The sequence below is a fragment of the Spermophilus citellus genome (genome assembly GCF_964194105.1).
Source record: "Spermophilus citellus genome assembly, chromosome: 2".
NCBI lineage: Eukaryota > Metazoa > Chordata > Mammalia > Rodentia > Sciuridae > Spermophilus > Spermophilus citellus.
In genome coordinates this window covers 18,072,634-18,098,330 of record NC_138183.1, presented here as the reverse complement: position 1 = coordinate 18,098,330, position 25,697 = coordinate 18,072,634, and the positions used below count along the sequence as shown (strand labels likewise).

The following is a 25,697-nucleotide window of genomic DNA, read 5'->3' as shown; positions in this document are numbered from 1 at the left end:
TTCTCTTAGTCTGTGTTATGTTTCCTGTATCCTACTTCCAATCAAATTAAACTCATTCTTTAAGATTCACCACAACTATAATCTCCAGAAACCCTTCCCTGATTTCCCAGAAGAATTGAAGACCCCCATTCACACTGGACAACACATTTGTTAGTGACCTCACAACATTTTCTTGAATTGTCTGTCTTCCCTTTCCCATGGAGTCTGAGTTCTTTACCTTACTGTATCAGAAATTCGTTATACAAAGCATAATCCAAGGTAGGTGCTCAATAATTGCTTCTTGCGTGAAAAGTATTGAATGGATGGATGGTAAAATCTGAGGAACAGATTATGCGATCCTAATAGACTGACTCAGTCATCAGAGCAATAGATTGTGCTTACTTTGTTCTAAACTATCTCCAGACCATTTGTCCTGCCTGTCACTGAACTGATAGCAATTGTGAAAGTGATGAACAGCAGACCAATTATGAGCAATAGGAAACATCAGTTATAACTCCAGGGAGAAGATGCAGCCATATCAGTAGCCTCATCCATCTAACTGTGAGTCATCTTCCCAAGGCATCTTGCCCTGTGACCTTGAATTGCCAAGGGCTTCTTAGCGTTGGACAAATCCAAGTTCTTCACAGGATGGCTCCTCCTCCCAGCCTGTCCCCTAAAAGGCGTTGCTCCTGGCTATTCACTCCTGGAAGGGAAAAACTGGATAGAACCCATGAATTTTCCCAAAGGGAAGTCCTTAGCCAAAGATCCCAACTCCACCCAATAGACAAGACCTGTCTTCTAAGGCCTGCTCTCCTTTGACAGATAGTAACTCCTTTCCCTTATGGTGAGAACATCTGGAGATGAGAGGCGGATGGAAAGGTTTCATGTGGAGGATTTGTCCAAAACTGTGGAGTTTACATTGCTAAATGCTAGCTTAAGTTAATGGCAAGTTCCTGAGTGAAGAACTAGACAATTTCCCTTCTGTGGTCTTGGTGATCTCATTTTTCCAGTAATGTTCATGTTCCCTTAGGAAGCATCAGAGGGAAGAAGCCTCTCTGGCTGATGGGGCTTCCATGGATGAGGTTTTGAATGGAGGCAGGGAGAGACTACTGGGAGGATAGGAGAGGGTGTGCTTAGTCTAGACCTGTACTGAACTTGCCTTGGGCTTTGAAAGGGAAACTTGAAAATGTGGCTGGGGAAGTTATGCAAGGGAGGTTCATAAGAACCTTTCCATCATGACAAACTGAGCTCTGAGAAGTCTAAATCACTTAACCCAGAACAAGATGCTACACATGCTGGAGGACCAGCAGAATACAGAGGTTAAGAGTGCGGCATTGGAACAGGACCCTGAGTGCAAACCCTAGTGCTATCACTATGCCACAAGTTAATTGTAGAGACTTCAGTTCTCTAAATGTTGAAGTACTTCACTTGCTGCATGTTAAATGGGAATATATTAATATCTACCTCAATAAGAACTGCTAGAAGTATCATTTGTAAAGTGCCTAAAATAATGTCAAATAGATACACATATCCACACACATGCATATATTTGATAATTAAATGAGTATTGACTAAGCCCTAAATGTGAATATTCTCTAGATGAAAGTAAATTAATAAATATATAACAATAAAAAGTAGTTAGGCATGTTTATTTATGTAAAAAGAGGGTCTAAACAAATCTACCCTCGCCTATAATTATTGTATTCTTTTTAATATTTTCTATTGGGGGAAAAAACTGTCATAGTAATCAACCCTCTGAGACACTATTTGCCTTTGGGGAAGTGTGACTTTCCTTGTCTCTGTGAACTGATTATCCATTTGTTTCTCAAATTGGTATATACCTGAAGGCAAGACAACTACTATTTATCTTATACCCACTCCATACTGGATACTTTAATCAGAAACAAGAGCAGAAGACAGGAGGACAAAAAGGAAAAGAAAATGAGGGGGAAGGTAAGGAGAGATAAGGAAGAGGAAAGAAACCATAACTAATATTTATCAAGTTTTAAATTACATAAGACATTGATAAATGCTTTACATGCATAATCTTCTTGAATAACAACTCTAGTGTTAAAGGGCATGATGATTCCCCTGGAGAGCCTGAGCAACTAAGTTATATCCTCCATAGTATGTAGTCAGATGAGAACTTAAATCTCCCTCCATCTGGGTTTTGTACATCACCTTATGTAACATCTAGAAGAACCCTATGAAGCAGGTCCTCTTGTTATTTCTATCTTCCAGATAAGAAAAGAGAGCTCTAGGGCTGGGTTGTGGCTCAGCAGTAGAGCATTCACCTAGCACGTGTGAGGCACTGGGTTCGATCCTCAGCAGCACATAAAAATAAATAAAATAAAGTATTGTGCCCAACTACAACTAAAAGAAAGAAAGAATGAAGTATATATATTTTTTAAAAAAGAAAAACAAAAGAGAGCTCTAATAGAATGTCGCATCCAATAAGTAAGCATGAAATTAGAATTCACACCTAGATCTGGTTGATCCCAAAACCAAGATCTTATCTATGACATCTCACTAAATCCCCCCAAATTATTTCTACCTTGAATATAACTAATACCCTCAATAAATAAAAAGTAAATAAACTAATCTACAGTTATACCTATGCACCTACATCTATGTATCTATATACATCTATCTTCTGCTCCATTCAAAATGGGTATCTGCACATTTAAGAAATAAGAACCGGGGAAACATTGTGGAGGAATGAGAAGAGCCCTACTAACATGTACCCTGACTCCCAAGAAGCCACCATGCTTCCATTTAGTGATGCTCCCTCTGATGTTTTTAAGAGAACCAATAACTATCCCCACCAATAAAAGATGTAGCTGGAGAGCAAGCTAAAGTTGAAGGAACCAAGTTCAAGCTCTTCTGAGAGTGGATATATGCTGCCTTAAAAAGGGTTAACAAGAGGGGTTTGAATGGCCTCAACAGAAGTTCTTCATTGAGTTTTCAGTTAAAAACTTTAATTAGATGTTGCAATAGAATCTAGCTTCCACTGGGCTGAAAAGTGACTAAAAGGTGAGAATGAAGTTTTACCAACAAGGAAAAATGAAAAAGATAACAGTGGCAGGAGGGGCTCTAGAATCTAAGAAATGCTGTTTGATGACAGAAGAGGCTTTTCAAAATGTGGGGAAAGGAGCCAATGATGATGGAAGCTTTATTATTTACATGCTGAGACCAAGGCATTAGAACCAGAAAAATAGAGGTTTATGTACTAGCTGCATAACTCACAGGCTGCAAGACATTCCTTCTCCTGAGTTTTAGTCTCCTTTAGCCAAAAAGAAAAAAAAAAAAAAGTTGTGCTTTGAATACCTACTACATGAACAACAATCAAGATAAAAGCTATTATGACCAAAGGCAAATTCAAAAGTCTGAAAGCTTAGGTTCTATTCTTAACTCTTAGGCAACTAAAGCAGTCTCTGTGTGTTCTAGTTTCTCTCTCAATACATCATATGTATGAATTAAGAAGGACTTAAATATACTAGAGTTATTTCAGGGGCTATAATCAGGATGATTGAGATAAGACTAAGTCTACTAGTATTGTAACCAAAATTCCTGTTGAAAGTTAATTACTGCTGCAATTAACTTTCAGGAAGTGATTATAAGGGCTCTGCCCTCATGAGTGGGATTAATACCTTCCCTAAAGGGTTTGACCTGGAAGGGAGTACTCTCTTACCCTCTCATCCTTTCTACCATGTAAGGACACAGTGTTCCCCCCAAGATGTTACAGCAACAGCACTTACAAGACACCAATCCTGCTGGCACCTTGATCTTGGATTTCCCAGCCACAAGGACCATAAGAAAATCAATTTCTTTTCTTTATAAATTGTCCAGTCTCAGGCATTTTGGTACAGCACTGCAAACACACTAAGACAGAGTCTAAATGAAGACTTAGACTCGTGTGATGAAAAACTGTTCAGGGAACCAGGAATGGTCAGCAGGTGAGAAGTAAAGTCCTACTGAGACCTAAAATGACTTCACATATCTGAAAGCCTACCATTTAGAACCAGGAAGTAAGACTATCTTCTATTGAGCTTCTTTTTATGTCAAGCATTATTACTAAGCAACCTACATGGATTATCTGAGTTAATTTTCAAAACAATTCTATAAGCAGACATTACTAATGAAAAAACAAAAACTTAAAACAGAGAAGTGTGCAAAAATACCCAAAGGCACACAAATTTTGTGGCCAAGCTGATATTTGAATCCTCATTTCTCTGATTCCAGAACATATGCTTTGCCTAGTAAGTCAATAGCTAAGACTTGCTCATTAAAGTGTTGATGGATGGGACTAGAAAAAGGAAGAGAAGAAAATGTACAGGAAAATATTTTGACTCAATATTACGATCCTCTTAATTCGGGAAGAAGCTGCTTAGGGTCATGGAGCAAGTCATTCCTATGAATATTCAAACACATGCCCTTATAGAGTAGAAAAGGATCAAACCACAGGTATGCTTTCCTTCCTTATGGACATGTATGTGATCATAAAATAATTAAATGTAGAGATAGAGGAGAAAGTAGAGTAAGAAGAAGCAAAGGAAGAAGAAAAGTCAATTAGGCTTTTGTCTAAGCATATACTATGCTCCAGGCATACAACTGATCATGGTATCACCCAACTCATTTAATACAATAAGCTTAGAAATTAGGATATATTATTACCAACCTTATATCACATCTGAGAGAATTAAGGCTCAGAGTCCGTTGCCAAAAGTCACATTGGAAAAAGAATAACCAGGACTTGACAGATTTGGCCAGCACCAGACATAAAGAAACTCTTACCTACTAGAGGAGAAAGCATAAGTTCTTCTATGTGATCATTTTGGTCTACAGGCCTATTAATTCTGGCTGTGCTGATTGTCAAGAAATGATAATAATCATAATCAAGTCTGATAAAACTTTTAGGCCTAGCGTGGTGTGTGGTGGCGCCTGCCTGTAATCCCAGTGGGTCAGGAGGCTGAGTCAGGAGAATCACCAGTTCAAAGCAAGGCACTAAGCAATTCAGTGAGACCCTGTCTCTAAATAAAATACAAAATAGGGCTAGGGATGTGGCTCTGGTTGAGTACCCCTGAGTTCAATCCCCAGTGCCAAAAACAAACAAACAAACAACAACAACAACAAAAAACCTTCTAGGCCTAACTACCAAGTTGCAAGAAATACAGAGCCAGAAGATCATGCTAAATCACACAATGGGGATTCAATCACAATGAAAAGAATCCAGGCTCTTGGGGATTTTAGTGAAGAAACAACTCAAGTTTATCAAAGCAATATCCCAAGAAATAAAAAAGGAGATGGAGGGAGGAACCCATAGATTAAGAGACCTACTTAACAGATAAATATAACCTTTGAGTCTTATTTAGATGCCACTTGGAACAAACAAACTGGTACCAAAGACATAAGACAATCTGGTAAAAATGAATGGTGACTGAATGTTTAATACACAGAAATTATTGTTAATTTGAAAAGTTTCTTAGTAGTATAGAGGCTACTTTTTGTGCCTAACATTTAGAGATATGGACTTCAACATTTACCTGTACAATTATATAATGTTTGAGATATTTGTTCAAAATTACCACTGCAGAGGGGAAATGGATGAGAGCAGGCAATGCATCTTGCCATGAGTTGATCATTGATGAAAGTAGGTGATAGGAACAGAAAGTTTCATTATGCTGTTCTGTCTTCATCTATGCCATGCTTTTCTAAACAAAATTACTTTTAGAGTGGGTAGCAGATCCTGGGATTTAACAGTGTTCCCTAAAATGGTATATGCTGGAGATAAAGCTAAAACCAAAAAGACATAAATGACCCACGAAGAAATGACATTCCTTGTAGTCTTCCCCTCCTCTCAGGGTAGGAGCTTACGGCAAGGAACACTTCTGCTCTGAGAAATCCGGAACAGTCAGGCTCTGTTGACCAAAGAAGGCACCACACAGACTATTTGTGAAACGGTACAAACTTATGCTGTTCTCAGTGGCAAATGCCTGGTAAATGTTGAGAAAAATCTGGAATGAGTTATTTTTTTCTTCTTCTTAGATTTGAGAGAAATACAGAAGAGAGTTGGATTGTTTGTGCATTCTCTGTGCCCTTCGCATCACCGCTGACTGAAGTTGCCTAATGACCCAAGAAGAGGTCTCTGTGAACAGGGCTGAGCTCCAGCACTGGTGGGGCCTGCAGCTCACTCTGTTCCTGGAAGCCCAGGACTGCCCTGGCGGGGACAGTCACCACATGACACCCTCAGATAAATGATGGTGATGGAATGAAAGACGGCAGAGAGGAAAGGAAATCCAGACTTGGCTCTGACATTAGCTAGCCCTGTGTGGCTTCAAGGGGTGGTTGCTTACACTCTCTGAGACTAAATTTCCTTATCATTAAAATGAAGGTAAATATTGCTAACTTCTTAGCACAGTTGAGAGGATTAACGGAGAAGGTGTATGTGTGAAAGCACCATGTTAGCATGCCAATGCAGGTTGGTGCCCTTTGCACTCTCTACATTTATTCTTATTTAAATATATTCATGGAATTTCTAGCATGTGTCAGGTACTGTGTTATAAGCTATTGGTACAATGCAGAGCAAAATTTGGTCCAGTCTCTGATCTCATGAGGTTTACCCCCTAATATACTGGAAAATACTTTGACTCAATGTAAGGAAAAGTATTCTCTCAATGAGGGAAACAGGATGCTCAGGAGTCACCAAGCCAGCCATTGGAACACTGGAAATGTCCACACACAAACTCTACAATCTCTTGCAAGGTGTGAAAGGAAGGACTCAAAAACCAGACAAGCATTGAACCAAATGGCTGCATAATCTCTTCTGTCCCTGAGGCCACTAACTAACTTTCTCATAAGCACTGTAAAATAAAAAAGTAAAATAATCACAAAGCAAGATAATAAAAGGTAGAGGAAGTGATGCAGACATCAATCAAATAATTACAAAAAAATAAAAAGCATATGTAGAAATTAGGATAACTGCTATAGAATCAAATTGAAGAGACTTGAAAAAAATAAGTGAACAAAGAAACATACAGGAGGATTTATCAACTCGAGAAGGCTTGGCAATCTGATGAGTGTTTGCTAAGGGGAAAGAAGGAGGGAAAGGAGTGAAATGAATGCCAAGGATGGGGAACAGCCTGTGCAAAGACTCTTTGGCAGGATAAAACACAGCATTCCCAGAAACTGGGAAAAGATCATTGTGGCTAAAGCAGAGAAACAAAGGCAGGAGGTCAAGGTAAGTTTTAAGAAATTAGAAGGGTTCTGCACAAGGTCTGAGAACATAGCTTACCAGTAGTAAGCTTGCCTCACATATACGAGGCCCTGGATTTGGTCACTAGCACAGCAGAAAACAGATAGAATTTTTTAAAAGGGTTCAATCCAAGCAGCCCCTTGTAAACCATGGTAAGAACCTTGGTCTTGATCCTAGGAGATCAGTTGAAAGCCACTAACCGTTTTTAATTAGGAAAATGTTGTTGAGTATATTTTAGTTCTTAAAATATCACTCTGGTTGCAAGAAAGAGAATAGATTAGAAGGAACATGGGTCAATATTAGCTAGTTAGGAGGTATTCCTATAATAGCACAGGAAAGACTTGGATCAGACAGAGTCAAAGCAAACATATTTGAGAAATTCTTAAGACAAACCTATAGGATTTGTTAACAAATTGTATGTTGGAGGAATGCATGCAGGCAGAGAGAAAAGACATGCATCAAGGATGAACCCCTGGTTTCAAGATTACAAAAACTGAGGTAGAAAACACTATCAAAAGAAAGGCCAGGCCATTCATGGCAAATGCAGTAGATTGGTCTATAAGGAACACAAATGATGAAAAGCCATTGCATTTCCACTGAGAATTAATGGGGATAAATCAATGCAGACAGCAGATGTAGTCTACTTTTTCAAGAAGTTTGGCTCTTAAGAAAAAAAGAACCACAAGTTGGGAAAGGTAATGGAATGAAGTGATAGTGCTTTTAGTACACTTTAGGCCTCCATAAACTACACGTTATTTTAAAAGCTGTAGAGAAATTGTCAGCCACAGTAATATATGCCTCTAATCCCAGTGATTTGGGAGGCTGAGGCAGGAGGATCACAAGTTCAAAGCCAGCCTCAGCAACTTTAGCAAGCCATGAACAACTTGGCAAGACCCTGTGGCAAAAAAAAAAAGATATTAAGGGCTGAGGATGTGGCTTAGTGGTACAGTGACCCTGGATTCAAACTCCAGTAAACAACAGCAGCAGCAGCTGAAGGGAAATAGCTAGTAGAAAATACCAAAGAGAGGCAAAATCTAGGTATTCAGATAAAACCTTTGCTCTGCCAGTTCTTGTTTTCAGAACCTTGGGACAAGTGATTTAACTTCTCAATGCCTCAGTGTTCACATCTAGAAAAGAAAGGTAATAATGATCCTTATCATATGAAGTGGAGGAGAGGTTTAGTAAGATAAGCCTATGCAGTGCTTTAGCTGAGCTCATGGTACCATTGCAGAAGTACAAGGGAAAGACATTCTGCCTTTCTCTTTCTTCTTATGTTTAACATCTGAATTCAGTGTCCCATAAAAAACACTCTACTCTTTGACATTGAAAAAATGTTTGCATTTGCTAAGACTGTATGTCTTGTATATCTTGATGAATCTGCTAGTTTTCTAGTCCCATGAAAAAGCTGTTTCCCAGTTTCACAAGTAGACAAGCCAAGTATTAAGTTCCTCTTTTGTAATTGACCATGAGTGTGTTGAGTAATATGCGGATTATTTCCCCCTACTTTTCTTTGATCTTCCCTGTTGCCAAGGATTGCCTGACAGTTTGATTCCTAGCCAGTGCACCTCCTTTTCAGAATGCACCAAGATGGAGAGGAAGGGTTCCACAATAGTAGAGAAGACTTAAGTTAGATTATAAGAAGTACCTGATTTTCTTAATCCCTATATGTAAGAATTCCCTGAAGAAATTTCAAAATGAGAAAAAATTGTGAGCCATGGTTTTGGTTGGTGGTTCTCAAGCTCAGTGTGCATCAGAATTACCCGAGGAGGTAAGAAAAGTGCAGATTACCAACTCTAACCCCCGAGAAACAGAAGAAGGAAAGCCAGGAAGATGCAGTTAACAAACACTGTCCTTATCTCACCCCAAGTGATGATTCTCTCTGAGATACTCTGAGATCCAGATATGTACTAAACACTCTCTTTTCAGTATTATGGATTGAACCTAGGGACTCAAATTTGTTAGGCAAATACTCTACCATTGAGCTGCATCTGCATCCCTTTTGTTTATTTTGAGTCAGAGTCTTGTTAAGTTTCCCAGGCTGGCCTCAAATGTGTCATCCTCCTCCCTCAGCCTCCCAAATGGCTGGGAATCCAGGATTATGCCACCACACAAATGTGATTAATCTCTCTTATTTGGTTCTACTTTTTTTATTATATTTATGTATTTATGTATGTATGTATGTATGTATGTATGTATGTATTTATTTATTTTGGTACCTGGAATTGAACCCAGGGGCATTTAACCACTGAGCCACATCCCCAGCCCTTTTTAATGGTTTTTTTTTTTTTTTTTTTTGACAGGATCTTACTAAATTGCTGAAGTTGGCTTTGAACTTGCAATCCTTCTGCCTCAGCCTCCTGAGCTGCTGGGAATACTGGCATACACCACTACACCGGGCCTTATTTCTTTTTTCTCATCTTTTCATATTATTTACCAAAGTGATTTCTATTTTCTGTCTCTCTCATATACTCCAGTAGAGACTAAATTTCCAGATGGTAGAGATGTATGCTTTCTTTGCTCCCTGAGGTATTCCAAATGCGCAACACAGTGTCTGGCCCTAAGAAACCCTTAATTAATATTTGTTAAAATTACTTGAACTGATTTTCCACTATCCCCAACTATCTCATATATGGACTTCTGCAGGAAACCCCCTCCCAACTTAACTGGACCTCTTATTTTAGTAATTTAACATGCAAGTCAAGAACATTCAGAAAATTTACTGATGCCATGAATCTGTCTCTCAGAAGGAAAAAAAATTACAAATAAATGCATAATTCTGCATAAATGTTTTGAGATTGGGGGGTCCAAAGACTCCTTAAAGTCAAGGATATACAGACTTCAAATGAATAACTCTTACCCTAAAACCATATTTAATCCTTGTCATGATTAGCCTAAACCTTACCTCTCTTCCTTACATCTCTCTTAAATCTTAACATCTTACATCTCTCCCTTGGCCCAAAATCTTGAAGGATTCTTTAGAGTTTATACAGTACACATCTCTCAATGCAGCATTCAAAGTTGCCCAGAAAACAAGTGCATTGGTATGCACCTGTAGTTCTGATTACTCGGAGGTTGAGGTGGGAGGATCACTTGAGGCTAGGAGTTCAAATCCAGACTAGGTAACATGGGGAGACCCTGTCTCCTTGCTACCCCAAAAAAAATATTGCCCACAACTTAACCATATACCTATCATATTTCAAGTTTTCCTCTCCAAATATTTTAGATCTGTTGCAAAAGTAAACTAAACTCTTAATTTTCTGACTCAGACATCTTGGGTTTGAGTTCAGCTACCCCGCATCTTACTAGCTGTGTGACTTTAGATATCATTTTCCTCTCTATAAGTCTCAAGTTTGTGTTTTGTCTTTTAATTGGGGATATTAACATAATAGTGCATACTTCAATGTAATATAGGCTGACAAAAAATGAGGGAATACATAGTATTACATACAAAGAAACTTTTAAAATTCCAGGAACTTAGTAATTGGTAAGTTTTGTTTTTCTCTCTGCTTGACAGATAATCTTTCCATTCTCCTTCTTTTCTTTTATACCTTAGTCTAGAGGAAGGTTTGGCAAACTTTTTTGTAAAGGGAAGAGAAATTTACACTTTTCTCTGCCATCCTATTTTCTATGGATAAAACTCAACACTGTTGTTGTAGCAGGAAAGCAGCCATGGATATCATGCAAATGAATATATATGGCGGTGTTTCATAATCATTAAAGAGGCAGTAGGTTGGATTTGGCCTATGGGTTCCAACTAGGTGAGGTTTGATTGCTCGCATATGTTAGTTCAAGAGTCTCTAGGCCTCACTCACCTGTTAAATTGGGATAATAATAGTTCTTCCCTCATAAAGTACTGAATGGTTAAATAAGATAAAACATGTAAAGCCCTAGCACAGTTTACATTATTTTTACTACTTTGTTAAATATTTTGTTAACATACTTAGTTTAAATACTTTACAGGTATTTTTCGCTTTATCAATAGTCTTTCTTCAGTTCTTCTACTATCCAATACCCACCTTCACTTCCCCAAGATATTTTCCAGATTCTCCCTTTCAGAGTTTTTTTGTCTATTTGTCTTCTAACACTGCTGGAATGCTTCCTATAGTATCTATAAATAAATCATGTATTAATGCAGCATATGTAAATAATTATAGCTGCTTATGTGGCTTCGGCCTCATTCAGTAGACTGTGAGCTCCTTGAAGGCACAGTCTGTACCTTACTGTCCTCTGCATCACATTTCTTAGCACAGTATCTGGCACCCACTAAGCACCTAATTCAAGGAGATGGTAATGACAGGGCTATAACAATAGTGGTGGAAGCACAGTGATGGTCCTGGCCATCACAGCCATGGTCACAATTGAGATAACGGTGATAGTGATAGTGGTGGTGGTACACTGACGGTAGTGGTAATGGTGGTTGTCATGGATGTGGTGTTGGTATTGGTGGTAATAATTAGGGTGAGGGGGCTTGCTTGTTAATTTATTTTCAAAGAGTATCATTTGGAATTCTCTTCTCATTTGGGGCCAAGTAATGGAAATGAAGCAAATAAATCTTTCTGGCAGAAAGAAAGGATCTGCAGGAAGATTGGGCAACCACAACAAGACCAAAATTGTACATGGTTCTTCCTAGGGCATCATAAGAAGAAAAATGCTCACAGGACTAAAAGTCAAGAAATTTAAAGATTAGGGTTAGGGATGTAGTTCAGTGGTATAACACTTGCCTAGCATGTGTGAAGCCCTGCGTTCAATACCAAGTACTAGGAAAAAAAATCCAAGGGCTAGAACAGAATTATCCAATTTATAAGAGTATTTTGTTCTTCAAAATGTTAGCAAATGGTCTCTTAATTTTTCTACATGAGACCATGGGGAACATTACCATTATCTATCTGAAAGATGAGGAAACTGAGTCTCAGAGGGATAAATCATATTTCTGAGGTCTTGCCTGTTTCAAATACAGATTTGGCTGTGTGACCTGGAGAGAGTCATTCCTCATCTCTGGGCCTTAGTTTTACAAATCATAAAATAAAGAGGTTGACCTGCAAAATAAATAGAACAAGATTTTAATCTCTCTTTCTCTCAGCTAATAAGTGATTTATCATTGGAATGAAGTGAAAGATATGTATTCCTTTCTCCTGATAATACTAAATTTAAGGATGAAACTAGGTATTGTCGATAAATACTGGCAAGGATGTGAGGGAAAAAGTACATTCATACATTGTTGATGGGACTACAAATTAGTACAATCACTCTGGAAAGCAGTATGGCAATTTCTCAAAAGACTTGGAATAGAACTACCATATAACCTAGCTATCCCACTCTTCAGTATTTATGTAAAAGAACTAAAATTAGCCTACTATAGCAATATAGTCACCTCAATGTTTATAACAGCACAATTCACAATAGCTGAATGATGGAATCAGCCCACATGTCCATCAACAGATGAAGAGCTTAAGAAAATATGGTATATATACACAGCGGAGTTTTACTCAGCCATAAAGATGAATGGAAAGTATGGCATTTATCTGTAAATGGATATAAATGAAGAATATCATGCTAAGTGAAATAAGCCAGACTCAGAAAATCAAGGGTCAAATGTATTCTCTCAATATATGGAAAATAGAGTAAAATAAGGAAAAGAAGGGCAGAGGAAATGGATACCATTAAGATAAAGAAAAAATCATTGGAGCAGAAGAAGGAGATTGAAAGGAAGGAAGGAGGGATGGGAAAGGGAAGGAAAAATGGACTGAATTAAACAAAATCACATTGTGTGCATATATAAATATACGACAGGGAGTTTCACCTTTATGTGTTTGTGGAAACACCAATCAAGTATGGATAAATGGATGAGCAAGGGGAGGATCAATGGAGTGGGTGGCAGAGGGGGATGTGAAAAGAGGGGGTAGGAATGGGGACTGAAATGGATTGGGTCAGATTCCATGCACGCATGATTTTGTTGGGATAAACCAAGCTACATATATAACTATAATGCTCTAATAAAAAAGTAAAATAAGAAGGAGGCATTATCTCTGGATGAGAATAAATTGTAGGTGATGGGGTGCCTCTTTTAATCTCAAAATAACTCTTTCATATTCCATTTATAAGTTAGATCTGATCTTCTCACAGTGCCAAGGGGACCTTAGATGAAGATAGCCTTATTTCTCATCATATAGATAAGGAAATAAAGACCATATCTAGAAAGTGAAAGTATATTCAAGACCATATAACAATCAAGGGCAGAGCTGAGTTCAGATCCCTGGTGTTCTAATTCTCTAGTTCATACAGAAAACTGCTAAACCTGAAATGGAAAGGGATAGATACTATAAAGCTCACTTTGCAGAGAAGTAAAAGAAAGGACACATCCACAGTAAAAGGCAGAGAGCTCTCTGGCTCTTCACTGGAACTCTCCTTTGTCTTCCCTGTATGGAGACTACTTCACCCATAGGCTAAATTAACAACCACACAAAGTCATGTACTTTTAAGCACTAGTTTTGCTGAGCCAAGTCCTGTGGCTTTGGGCTGTATAAGGGCATTTAACAGGTGGAAGGAGGAGATTTATACATTAATCAAATTCTCCATCATAAAGACTTTTTTTTCCTGCTTTACTTGTTCAAAACCACAGCACAAAATGTAATTAAGGGCTCCTTTCCAGCTGAGGCAGAAGGCATCATCCTTTCCAATGTGTTCACTGGAATGTACCCAAGGAGACCCCAGCCACCCAAGAAGTTAGTGTCCAATTGTTCCCAAGGCCATTCAGAGCACACCCTGCCTGCCATCCAGAATCAGGCTAGAAGCATCTCACAAACTTCAGGCAAGTCATATTTGTTCCTTGACCATGCTACAAAATGGGCCTCAAGAGTTTACCTAGTACCTTGCATATAGCTCAAGGAGTCAGGGCTCTCATATAAAACTTCCATTCTGCATTGGAAGATCTATGGGAGAAGAACAACCTTTTACTTGGGTGTAACCCCAACTGTGGCATGTTTTATCCATAGTGTGAGTTCCAGAAATGTTTATTAAGTAAGAAATGCTCCTAAAATTGCTCTACTTATAATTTTCCTTTTGGGGTCAACCAATGGTTTCTTCCACACAAAATGCAGATCCTACTTTAAAATGTCACGTTCCTAGTACTTTAAGCATCAATGAAGTAATCAAGTACTACCAAGAAGAGGAGGTACCAGGGGAAGCAAAGAAAAAGGAAAGTACAAATTTAGGTAAAATTTATTTTTATCTAATCTTAGATAATATTTGTCTGTTACATGCTGGGCACCGTGCACTCATTATCTCATTTGATTCCTGAGAAGTAGGAATTATGAGATTATGTTTTACATACATAGAAATTGAGGTTTGCAGATATCATTCAGCAGCACACAGTGAATAGGGGATTGAGGCAGGATTTCAATCCAAGCCAGTGTAGCACAGAGCGTATAAGATTTGCTTTAAATCTTGTACTTTCTACAAAGTTTCTTGTAGAAAACTTAGGGGAAATTTTTTTCTATCTGGTTCTTCAGAAAGCAAAAGAAAGGTCCAGAAAGGGAAAGGGACTTGCACAAGACAATGTCATTACTCAGTATCAGAGCCCAGGCCCATCAACTCCTGGTCAAATCCCTTTCCTCAGCATGCAGAGATGGCAAAGAAGTCTCCCTTTCTACATGGGATGTTCTCATGCTCTTCCTTCTTCCCCCAAACCAGCCTTCCACGTTCATTTTATGCATTTGACCATAAGGACCCAGTTTAACTGCCACTTCCTCAGGGAAGCCTTCCCAGTCCACAAGGACTTCTTGTCACACTTTCAACCCATTGGCCTAAACATCTCCTTGTCATTTTGCACAATATGATTTTGCACTATATGACTTACTTGTGTGATTATTTCATGACTATCTGTCTGCTCCACCAATCTGGCAACTCCATGAAGTTAAAGACTATGTAGGGGCTGGGGATGTAGCTCAGTGGTAGAATATTTGCATAGCATGCACAAGGCCCTGGGTTTGATCCCCAGCACTACAAACACAATAAAAATGAAGACCATGTCTATCTGTCATACTGTTCATTTTTCATAGTGTAACACAGTAGTTGGCATAGAGTGGATATCCAAAAATACTGAATTAATGAATGAATGACTAAAGCTTCCAGCTCTCCAGGTCTCCTGCAAGGAGAACAGTGACATCTAGTGACCATTTTCACACTCTTGAGATTCTACAAATACTGCACTGGATTTCCAAAATAACGAACACTATCTCAACAATGCCAAGCGAAGCTGGCATGAACTCCAGACATTGGGAATTCTGATTCCTGAGCAAAAAAGAAAAGGACCACTACTTTTCCTGTTGCCACACATGCGCCAAGAGCACATTCTAAAAGTCTCATGACTTTGTTTGTATTGTACCCCATTGCAGAAAAGGAAAATTTGACCAAAAAGGCAGTCATGGGGACAAAGTCACAGAGCAGCGAATGTGAATATTCAAAGTATCATTCACAAAGTCTTTGATCCGTAGCCACCAATGTGCTGTTTTTTCTCATCCAAACTGATACACTAACCAGAACACCTTGTTATTTGCTGAAAGCTGTGGCTCCCTCTTCCAGATATCCCTGTGTCCACTCTTACATTCCCACAACCTGTTGTCACCCTGCAGCCAGAGGTTGTTTTTGATAGCGTGGCGACCTTGGAAGCACAGACTCAGACTATTCATGATACTTGGTTCAGACTCAAGCACCTTGTTGTGTCATGCTCAGTCATAATTTATTCACTTGGTTAGCTAATAAGTGAGTTAGTTTTAACATTCAACTCTTTAACAGACGCCTACAAATCGACCACCATAAAAGCCAGCTAGGAACTTGACTACCTACATGTGACCTATGCCCTCTTGTGCCATTGTACTGCCTCCCTTGACTCAAGGTTATCATTTCCTATGTTCACAGTTCCTTGCTTCCCTTTTAAAAATGGTTGTATTGTATGTGCATTTATTCCTGAAAGGTAGTGTATTCGGTATATGTGTGCTTTAATTTTTAAAAGTAGATCCCATTCTGCTATATAAAATCTATCTTTGGGACTTATTTTATTCACATAACATTATGATTATTCATTTCACATTGACAGTTGTTACTGTCATTCATTAATTTTGGCTGCTACAGTGTATTCTATCTAAATAACCCACACTATATTTAACTGCTCCAATGGTGATTCTAATAGAGGCTCCTTCTGCCACACAACTCTAATCCCATCAACTTCCTTCTAATAATGGGTCTTCATCATCTCATTGCTCTAAGAACAGGGACTAGACTCCATGATCTGCTTTATAATATCCTAAATAATCAGATCTCTTCTAATTGCCCTGGCCTCATTCCTGATTCTTCCTACATCTCTTGGTCTTAATTATGGGGAAATGATTTGGGTCTCTGCACAGACCTTGTTCTTCCTTAGGTCATCTACCTGACACTTTCCCCACATCCTTGTTACCATCCTATTTCTGTCTTCTCTGGAGCTCTATCTGACCTCCCGCCACCCTCAAGCTCTTGGCCCTATGGGATACTATGGAAGGGGCACATAATTCATGGAGTTCTATTGGACACAATCAATCATCTGCCACACTGACTTTTTTTTTTTTTTTGAGGCCCGTTCTTTCTGGAAGCTGCTGTAGAAGGAAGAATGAGAACCAAGTAAGAGATGCTCTTATCCATGTTCCTTTTCCTCACTGAAGTAAGTAGAACCATCACTATTCCTGGTTTTATTAATTGGAGTTCTGGAATGTTGCATTTATAGAAAGTGTCCCATGAATATAAGTTTACAAACCAGTGAGCCAAATAATTCACATGATTCCTTAAAGTCCTAATAAACCCTATAAAAAAGTGAGAGACACGAGGAAAAGAAGAGATACCATTTCATAGTTAGGCATGGAAGCTCTGAAGCAAACTAACTTTGAGTAAATCACGTAACATCTTTAAGGTTTCCTCAACTGTTATTACATAGATGTCACATTAGGATTAACCATACAGAACTTCCATTTTATAATTAAAAAGATGGCCACATGTCAGCAATTTTATGCAAATATGCCCAATATTTTTAAGTAAGTCATAGAACTGGGATGCAAATTGGATGAGACAACCCAAGTATAGAATCGAAGCAGACACTGCTAGGTTTTCACCAAACCCACGTCTACTTCTAGGCATACAGAATATATTTCTCTGTCTTCTTGCAGACTGGTATGGACAATGTCTGAGCTGTGATCCATGGAACTGGAGTTGAAATGACATTTGCTACTTTCAGGCTTGGACCATTTAAACTTTCCATGAGCGGTGCTCCATATCTTTTCTCCTTTTACAGTGACCATGGAAACAATGGTTTGATAGAGTACAAGATGGAAAGGATTGGGTCCCTGAATCGATTCTCAGAGTAAAGACACCCATCAATCAAAAATACCTATTAAGGACTCTGCACAAATAAAAAACCTCTGTTGTACTGAAACACTAAGATTTAGAATATAAGGAATCAATAAATGCTAGTAATCACCATGATGCTCTTGTTGATGATGATGATGATGACAATCCCCATGGACAAAGAGTCCACAGGTAGGAGGGTTTCTCAGGTTTGACTTGGTGGCTGGGCCAGGGGAGCTCACCTCCTTTGTGCCATTGTCTTGAATGAGGGTGTAAAGTGGGACCACGTGGTTGATTTCCAGCAGCACTGGTGTGGGGCTCAGCTGCTCCTTGCCCGGCCGCCGGCAAAGGTGGCAGGTAGAAGGACAGCGGCCTTTCTCCTCACAGCGAATCTCCACACCTGAGATGAGCTGGTCATCAGACAGCATCTGTGCCGTCAGCAGACCTGAAAGGTAGGTGATGAAGGGCATGGACTTGAGCTCCTTCTTGCTGCCCAGTTCTGTGGTCTCTGGAGAGGCACAAAACAGGAAGAGGTAGAGGTGAATTTAGTATTGTTTAAAAGGCCAGATTCTTGAACCCACAAAGAGCATGCCCTAAGGAGCTGGTATTCATTGGAAATGAAAAAAAAAAAGATGATAAAGTGATTTTTTGCATGATGTCTTGAAAAGATCACTGGCCTGAGCATTCAGAGACCAGAATGGTGTCTTTCTCCTGCCACGTATACACCAGGTATCCTTTTACTCTCTCTAGCCCTCAATTTTTCCATGTTTAAAGTTGGTAGGGTGGGGTTAAGTGTTTTTCCAAGCAATTTGAAAGATACAAATACTCAAAGATATTTTCCCCAACCAGAAATTCCTTTCTGTCTACTGTCAACCTTCACAAACTATACTCTTCCTTTACAATTTTTCTCCAGTTCTATATTTTCCTTGAAACTCAATATAATGAATGAAACATAAGCTTTGGGTTAAGTCAATTTCAGTTTAAATCCCAGTTCTGCCTGATAACGCCTCCTCAACCTTGAAAAAGTGTCTTGAGTATTCAGGAGATTCTCATCATTGATTCTGTGAAATGGGTTTAATGACCCCAAAGGAATCAGTTGTGAGTGGCAGACGATATAGGAAGTGGTACTGCTTGGAACAGACATCATTTACCCTTTATTTCTGTGCTTACCTGTTTCCTTGTTCAAACTTCTTTTCCTGCACATTTCTTCATGTGCATCTTGAGATGTGATTTGTATATGCTCCATGCTCTGCTTTGTCTTTCTTGACCTATACAACTAGTATTTCCTATCTCTGTGCCTTTGCCTCTCCTGCTTTTCTCTGTCTCAACAAATCTTTTCTAGCCATTTACACTCCATTTAAACAAATATTTTTACTTATGAGATCTTATTTTAAGTTCACTTTCCTTTCCCATTTTCTCCTGCCTTTTCCAACAGTATTATCAACTCTTGGAGACTAGGGGTTATGTCACCCATTCCTGTCCACCTCAGTGCCTAACACGAGTCTTGATGTACCTAAGACTCAGTTAAAGATGGATCTTATAAAACTTTGATTGGCTAAAACTATATTCACAACTCTATTCTAATGCCTCCAAAATTCTTAGGAATTCAAGAATTTCTAGGAAGCACCTGAGCAACTGCTTCCATAGGGCAAAAGGAAAACTGAGTAGTCAGGGCTGGAAACCTCATATCAGCTTCAAATAGAGAAATTCTGCTTTTATTTCTCTAAGACCAGCTTTCTATATAAGATTTCCTAAAAAGATGGGGTTCTAAGTTCTATAAAAAAAAGCTTGAAGATATAAAGTGATCTGAATAACCCAGAGGGTTACATTGAAATCACAGACTGTATGAATGGTGTCCTCCAAGATGTACCATGCTCAATCTGAGTGCCAAAAAAGAGAGATCCTGTACTAAGATACAGAGCTTAATTCAGACAGCAGCTTCTACCAAGCCTGGTGAAATCAAGGTAAACCCTTATCTCAGTGGGCACAGGTCCTGGGCACTGAGAACTGAAAGTAAAATGAGTTTTCTCCTGCTCCTGCTCTCAGCTTGCAGTGACATGCAGCTGATCTGGAAATGGGCTTGCCAATTAGAAATACAAATAAACGCAGCCTTCATTCATTACTCTCTGGTCCCTGCAGCCTGGGATCTGGGCTCCACCTTTTCTGTCTGGCTGTCAGCAAATGCTCATGAGCATCAGATCAAAGGCTCCAGGGGAGGAAGACAAGGCAAATTCCAGCTAACCAATCCTTTAGAGGGATTAAAGAAGGGTAGTTACTAAGACAAACAAAACAAGGCTGTGAAGAAGGCAGCCCAGCAGCTGGGGAGATGGAGACAGCCTTATACACAGGCATGTCAAAAGAAGATGATGATAACTTTTGAAACTGCAGGCCAGAGGAATAGCTTTTGGACAAGGGTGACTTCAAGCTTAGAAGGGAATAGTCATTTGGGGAGAAGATCAGGAAGGAGTCAGAGCTACAAGGATACTAGGAATCAGCTCACGATGTGGTCTGCAGGTCAACAAAGTATGGCCCATGGGGAAATTCATCCCACATTTGTTTTTGTAAATAAAGTTTTATTGGAACACAGCCATTCCCATTCATTAGTGTATTGTGTATGACCACAGTGGCAGAATGGAGTGGTTACAATAAAGACTCTCTATGGCACACAAAGATAAAATGTGTACTGTCTGAGCCTTTTCAGGAAAAGTTTGGCAACTGCTGCTCTAGTCCCAATTAATATATGGCAATATGATGGATCAGTTAAAAAGTAAAAATTTGGAAGCAAATAGGTTATTGATACACATGTATCGTGAATCTCCAAGAGTGGAAAAGTGGAGTCTCTTTTCTCCATATATAATATAATATGTGTGTGTGTGTATATATATATATGATTAATATATGTATATATTTTGAGGGCTTGGGATGTAGTTCAGTGGTAGGGTTCTTGCTTAGTGTGCATAAGTCCCTGGGTTCGATTCCCCACACACAAATAATTGAAAGAACATATTTTTGAATATGACTATCTAGTACAAACCCTCCCACTTTAAGTAAGGATAAAATGCATCCCAGAAAAGGAAAATTACTTTCCAAGGTCATACAGTGAGTTAGTAATCTTCTCAGCACATAACTGTGAAATTCTGATAACCAATGCATCACCTGAACTACTGTCATTTCATATTTCAACACAGAGGGCATAACCCTCATTGTACCATGCCATGTGCATATAACTTAATTGGGAAGAAATGTAACCTGTTGCTGGGAGTAAAAATTCTCTTGATCAAAAAAACATTCATAGACATTGGATTAAAGATATAATTATCCATTTAACAATTATCCATTTTGCTATTCTACTTCATAATTCTTCAGCCGTTTCAGTCCATCTTTCCTGTAAGTGGGGGTTAAAAGCCAAAAACTGAGGCTGAAAACTGTACCTACAATAGCAGCATAGAATTAATAGCCAAACTTCAGGGCTAATTTTGCAAAAAAAAAAAAAAAAAAAAATTGGGTCCAACTCTTTTTGCCAAACACTTGAGGAACTGGAGACCAAAAGAGAGAAAGGGGCTTACCTCTAAGTCCCAAGAACATTTATTGATAAGATTCTTTTCCTAATGTTATGCCATGGCTAAGTTATGATTTAGATGAGAGTTATAGCAGAGATGCCCATTAACCATTCCATTACAATTGTGAAAGCTAATTGCTTCTGATCCAACCCCACCCTGTGGCTAAAGTTATCTTTTCAAAAGACAAGTCCTATAGTGCTAAACTTCCATGACATTATTTATACTTAGAGTAAAGATCAGAAGCCAAAAGGTGAGGCACAGACAATATAGGATCTAGACAACACACTGTTTCTCCAGTCTGATCTCGTATCCTGCTCTACCTAGTTCTTCTGCCTTCAGCTATGATGACTTTTAAGTTCCTTGTATACACCTTGTATCTTTTTCTCCATCCTGGAACAGGCTCTTCTCTTGCATAATGCTTCCTTCCATTCCACCCTCAGCCCCTAACCTCTTGGCTAACTTCCACTCATCCTTCAGAACTTATTTCAAGTGCCAATTCTTCAGAAAAGTCTTCCATAAACTTCCCCCACTATCAATGTGTGTTCCATTTTCACATGACAGATACTCATAGCATCCTGATCTGTCATCAACTATTAATGTATCAAGAGTATAAACTCCATGAAGAGAAAGATAGTATCAGTTTTGCTGTTTCCTACATCGGCCTTACCCAATTTCAAGAAAACAGTAGGCTTAAAAACATTTTTTTTTTCAATAAAAGTTTGTGGAATATATGCTATGTTTACATACACTAATCACTATGCTACCTTATCAAAGCATCAATGAATCTAAAAGCCAGGATTTGGGAATTACAAGGATGACAACTAATCACGATTACAATCAAGATACAACCCAAGGTAAAATAAGCTTTCCCAATCCAAATGTCAACAGATGAAGGGCTGATCTTGTCTAGTTGTTCTGACCTCCTCTAGGCTTTCATTTAGACTCTTGCCATTGGGGAAAGGGGAGAGTTAGGTTAAACCAGGCTGCCTTTAACAGGCCAAGGATAAAGAGCATTTTTTGAAGAGACTTATCCTCTGTTCACATTTCCCATCCCTCTGAACAATGCGTCCAAAATAGGATCATGTCTGGTTTTAAGCCCGATTCAGTTCCAATGACACTACAACCCATTCATTTGAGAACCTGCCAAGTGAACTCTCTTTTTTCTCCTCCCAAATTCCTGCTGGGTATTATTTTGTTGCCACCAAAAAAAAATTTTAAAAGCCTCAGTTGAAGTGACAACTCCTTGTTGGGAGGGCAGCCAGGGCTTTTCGGCAGGAGGTGATGGCACTGCTTGCCCTCATCCAGAAAACAAAACAAAGGCATCAGACGAAGGACTTCTGGGAGAGCCAAGGCTTCGCGGATGTTTGTTCAATATTCAGCAACAGTGCAGGGCGCTGCCTCTCCAGTCAGACAGGCTTGCTTTGGCAATAGGCTCGCACTTGAAGCATTTAAAGGCTCCACAGGGACCAGAGGGGCTCAAATTAGAAACGTTTAGGGAGGGGGGAAAGGGTGAGACTTTTATATCATTAAAGAATGGCCTTTCTTACAGCAATGGCCTCCCAGGAATTACTGAAATGGGCTCATTTCTTAGGTGGAGTTACTGTCTGCTGTTGGAGGAAAGCAGTCACTCTGAGGTCTGACTCAAGGATCCTCACAAATATCCTTAACAAAGGGGAAACAGGCGGCTGAAACACCATCAGCGAGGCCTGTGTTGCTGTGTTGTGCAATCCGACTTCTCAGCCTCACAGATGAAAGGCCAGCGTCATCAGTGTGTCCTTTATAAATAACAGTACCAGCCGAAAAGAGTCACTGTGAGGATTAAATAGGGTGCCTGGCACAGGTTAAGCCCTCAATCAATATTAGTTGTTATTGTTGTTGCTGTGGTTGTTATAATTATGTTGCTGTTATTGTAACAGGATGTTAAAATTGCAATTTCTATGGAGACACCATAAGGTAATAGAAGTAGAATCCTGAAGTCAAGCCCCTAGATGCAGAACTTACAAAGGAGATGAATTCTAACTAGTTTCATAACTTTAGAAACCTCAGCCAGAACAAAGAAATAAAAAGAGATCAGAGTAAAAAGGAAGGATTTAGGGGATATTTTATTTGGAAAGAACTATTACCATGTTTAGAGTCAACAGCACCCCAGGCAGGATGTGGAACATGCTATCTTCTGGCCCCAAGTTTTGTGACAAGGACCCTCATGAGTGACACTTGAATAGCTTGTTTGTTGTTAGCAATTGAAAAGACAGCGGACTAGGGTCTACCTTCACCTGTCAAAAGTTCTGGTGGCCTATGTTAAAAGAACAGAAGGGGCTGGAAAGGTATTAGCACAAACTCCCAGAGGTTGCCAGAACAGAAATACTTGTTTCCCCTGCACCAGATGTGGAAACAGAGCTAGCCTGAAACTGTTCTGAATTCTGCCAAAGAAGAATTCTAACAGAGGGTGAAGTATCCCCACATTGGGTCTTCAAAAAGTGAGCAGCCAGAGAAATAGGAGGTGTGGGATCCACAGCAACCAACCAGAAAAATTGCTATGGCCCAGGTCTTGGGAGAAGTCCCTAGTAAAGTGTATTTTATTGAAAAACCCTCTAAGAGAAATACATATTCATAGATTATTATGACTATTCTCAATTCCTACTATCAACTGAACCATTGACATCGTCATTATCATGCATGTCATATTTATAATTTTAGTTAATATGTTAACATTAACAAAATGTTAAATGAATATCTGTCTTGCCAAGTAAACTTTTAGTTTCATGAGAACAAGGACAGTGGCCAGTTTTAATGAGCATCTGTATTCTTAGCACATAGTTCACTGTATAATATCACATACATAGGTAAGTATCTGAATAAATTAATTAATACATGAATGTGTGAATATGACTCATTTCCCTTCAATTTTTCTATTTCTATAACATTTGTTAGACTCCAAATCCACTACTTGCTCAATGAGTCCTTTCCATTTAAAAAAAAAAATGGTTCTCCCTACACCTGCTGTGCCCAGGCAATAACCCCAATCCTCACTCATTTCCATGGACTAATGGGTTTTCATGGGTGGAAGACTATTAAAGGTTGGGTATGGTGGTGCACATCTATAGTTCCAGCAACTCCAGAGGTTCAGGAAGGAGAATCCCAAGTTCAAAGTCAGTCTAAGTAACTTAACAAGACCCTGTCTCAAAGTAAAAATTTAAAGGTCTTGGGATATAGTTTATGATAGAGTACTTACCTAGTAAGAGTTTAGAAATCACCTGTTCAGAAATCCCCATCTAATGCTTCATTTACTACCAAATCATCCTCCAAGTTCTTCTTAAACACTTCTAAGCTAGGTGCGGTAGTGCACACCTATAATACCAGCAACATCAGGAGTCTAAGGAAGAGGATTGCAAGTTCAAGGCTAGTCTCAGCAACTTAGCAAGGCACTAAGAAACTTAATAAGGCTTTATCTCAAAATAAAAAATAAAAAGGGTTGGGGGCTGTAGCTCAATGGTAAGGCACCCTTGGGTTCAGTCTCTGGTACAAAAACAAAAATTAAAACCCCCAAAACCTTCTAATAATGTGGAACTTTTTAGCCTTCCAATTCATTCTGTGAAAGCTCTGTTAAACTTAGACTGACTTCTCATCCAGGAATTGCATTTCTCATCCTAAGTATCAAACCCAAACCAAGACTTATGTCCTTTATGCTGTCTGCATGTCTTATCTGCAGTATGCAAGCCTGTCCCTTACTTAGAGGTCATGCTAAGATTAAACAGCCAACTAGGTGAGTGAAATCCCTGTCACAGAAACCATGGGGCATTCTGATAATGTGTATGTCTTATGTGCTATGAGTGTGCACATTTAGCAAACAGAAGTAACAATGGAGTTCCAAAATGAAGAGGGTAGGTTAACAAAACTGCCAAGAAAATGATCTCCTGATATAACCTACTTAGCTTTTTCCCTAAATACACAATCAGTAAGAACAATTATAAAAGAGGCAGCTGTAACACAGTGGCTAATTTGAGTTTGAATTCAGCTTTTTCACTTTCCAGCTGGAAGATCTTGGACCAGTTACTTAACCTCCCCAAGGCTCCATTTTATCATTTGTAAAATGTCAATAACATGAGTACTTAAATCTTGGATTATTTAGGGATTAATGAGAAACAGAACTCAACGAAGAGTTTCCAGCTCTACAGTGTCAACAGCATCATCAAAGTTCTTTGTTCTGGCTCTTGGCCTTCATCCCACCATTATTCAATTCTTATGCATGTCTAAATCTATAAATCGTCCCTTGAATCCTGGTTGGCGCTTTAACTAAGAGGAATTTCTCTTAAACCACCTGCTTTCTACCTATTCTGTAAACTGTGGTAGAATTTACCATTTCAAATCATAGGGAAGTCATTTCCCCTCTCCAAATATTACTTTCCTTATGTGTAAAGTAGAGATCTTAATTTCTCATTCAATGTTCTAAGACTCAAATGCTGTATTAGCTGATTTATACCTATGATCTCATATGGTCTTCATTATTACCCTACAAATTAGGAATTGTTGCCTCT

The 25,697-nt window shown here is 39.0% G+C and overlaps 1 protein-coding gene across 3 annotated transcripts in view; it reads right to left on the bottom strand.

Moving 5' to 3' along the window:
- Positions 1-25,697, bottom strand: part of ASTN2 (astrotactin 2) — an 856,022-nt gene that overhangs the window by 163,349 nt on the left and 666,976 nt on the right. For all 3 annotated transcript variants that reach the window (XM_081282178.1, XM_081282176.1, XM_081282177.1), the window contains one exon: positions 17,845-18,110. In XM_081282178.1, the coding sequence (XP_081138304.1) occupies positions 17,845-18,110 (266 nt within the window). The remainder of the gene's footprint in view (positions 1-17,844; positions 18,111-25,697) is intronic.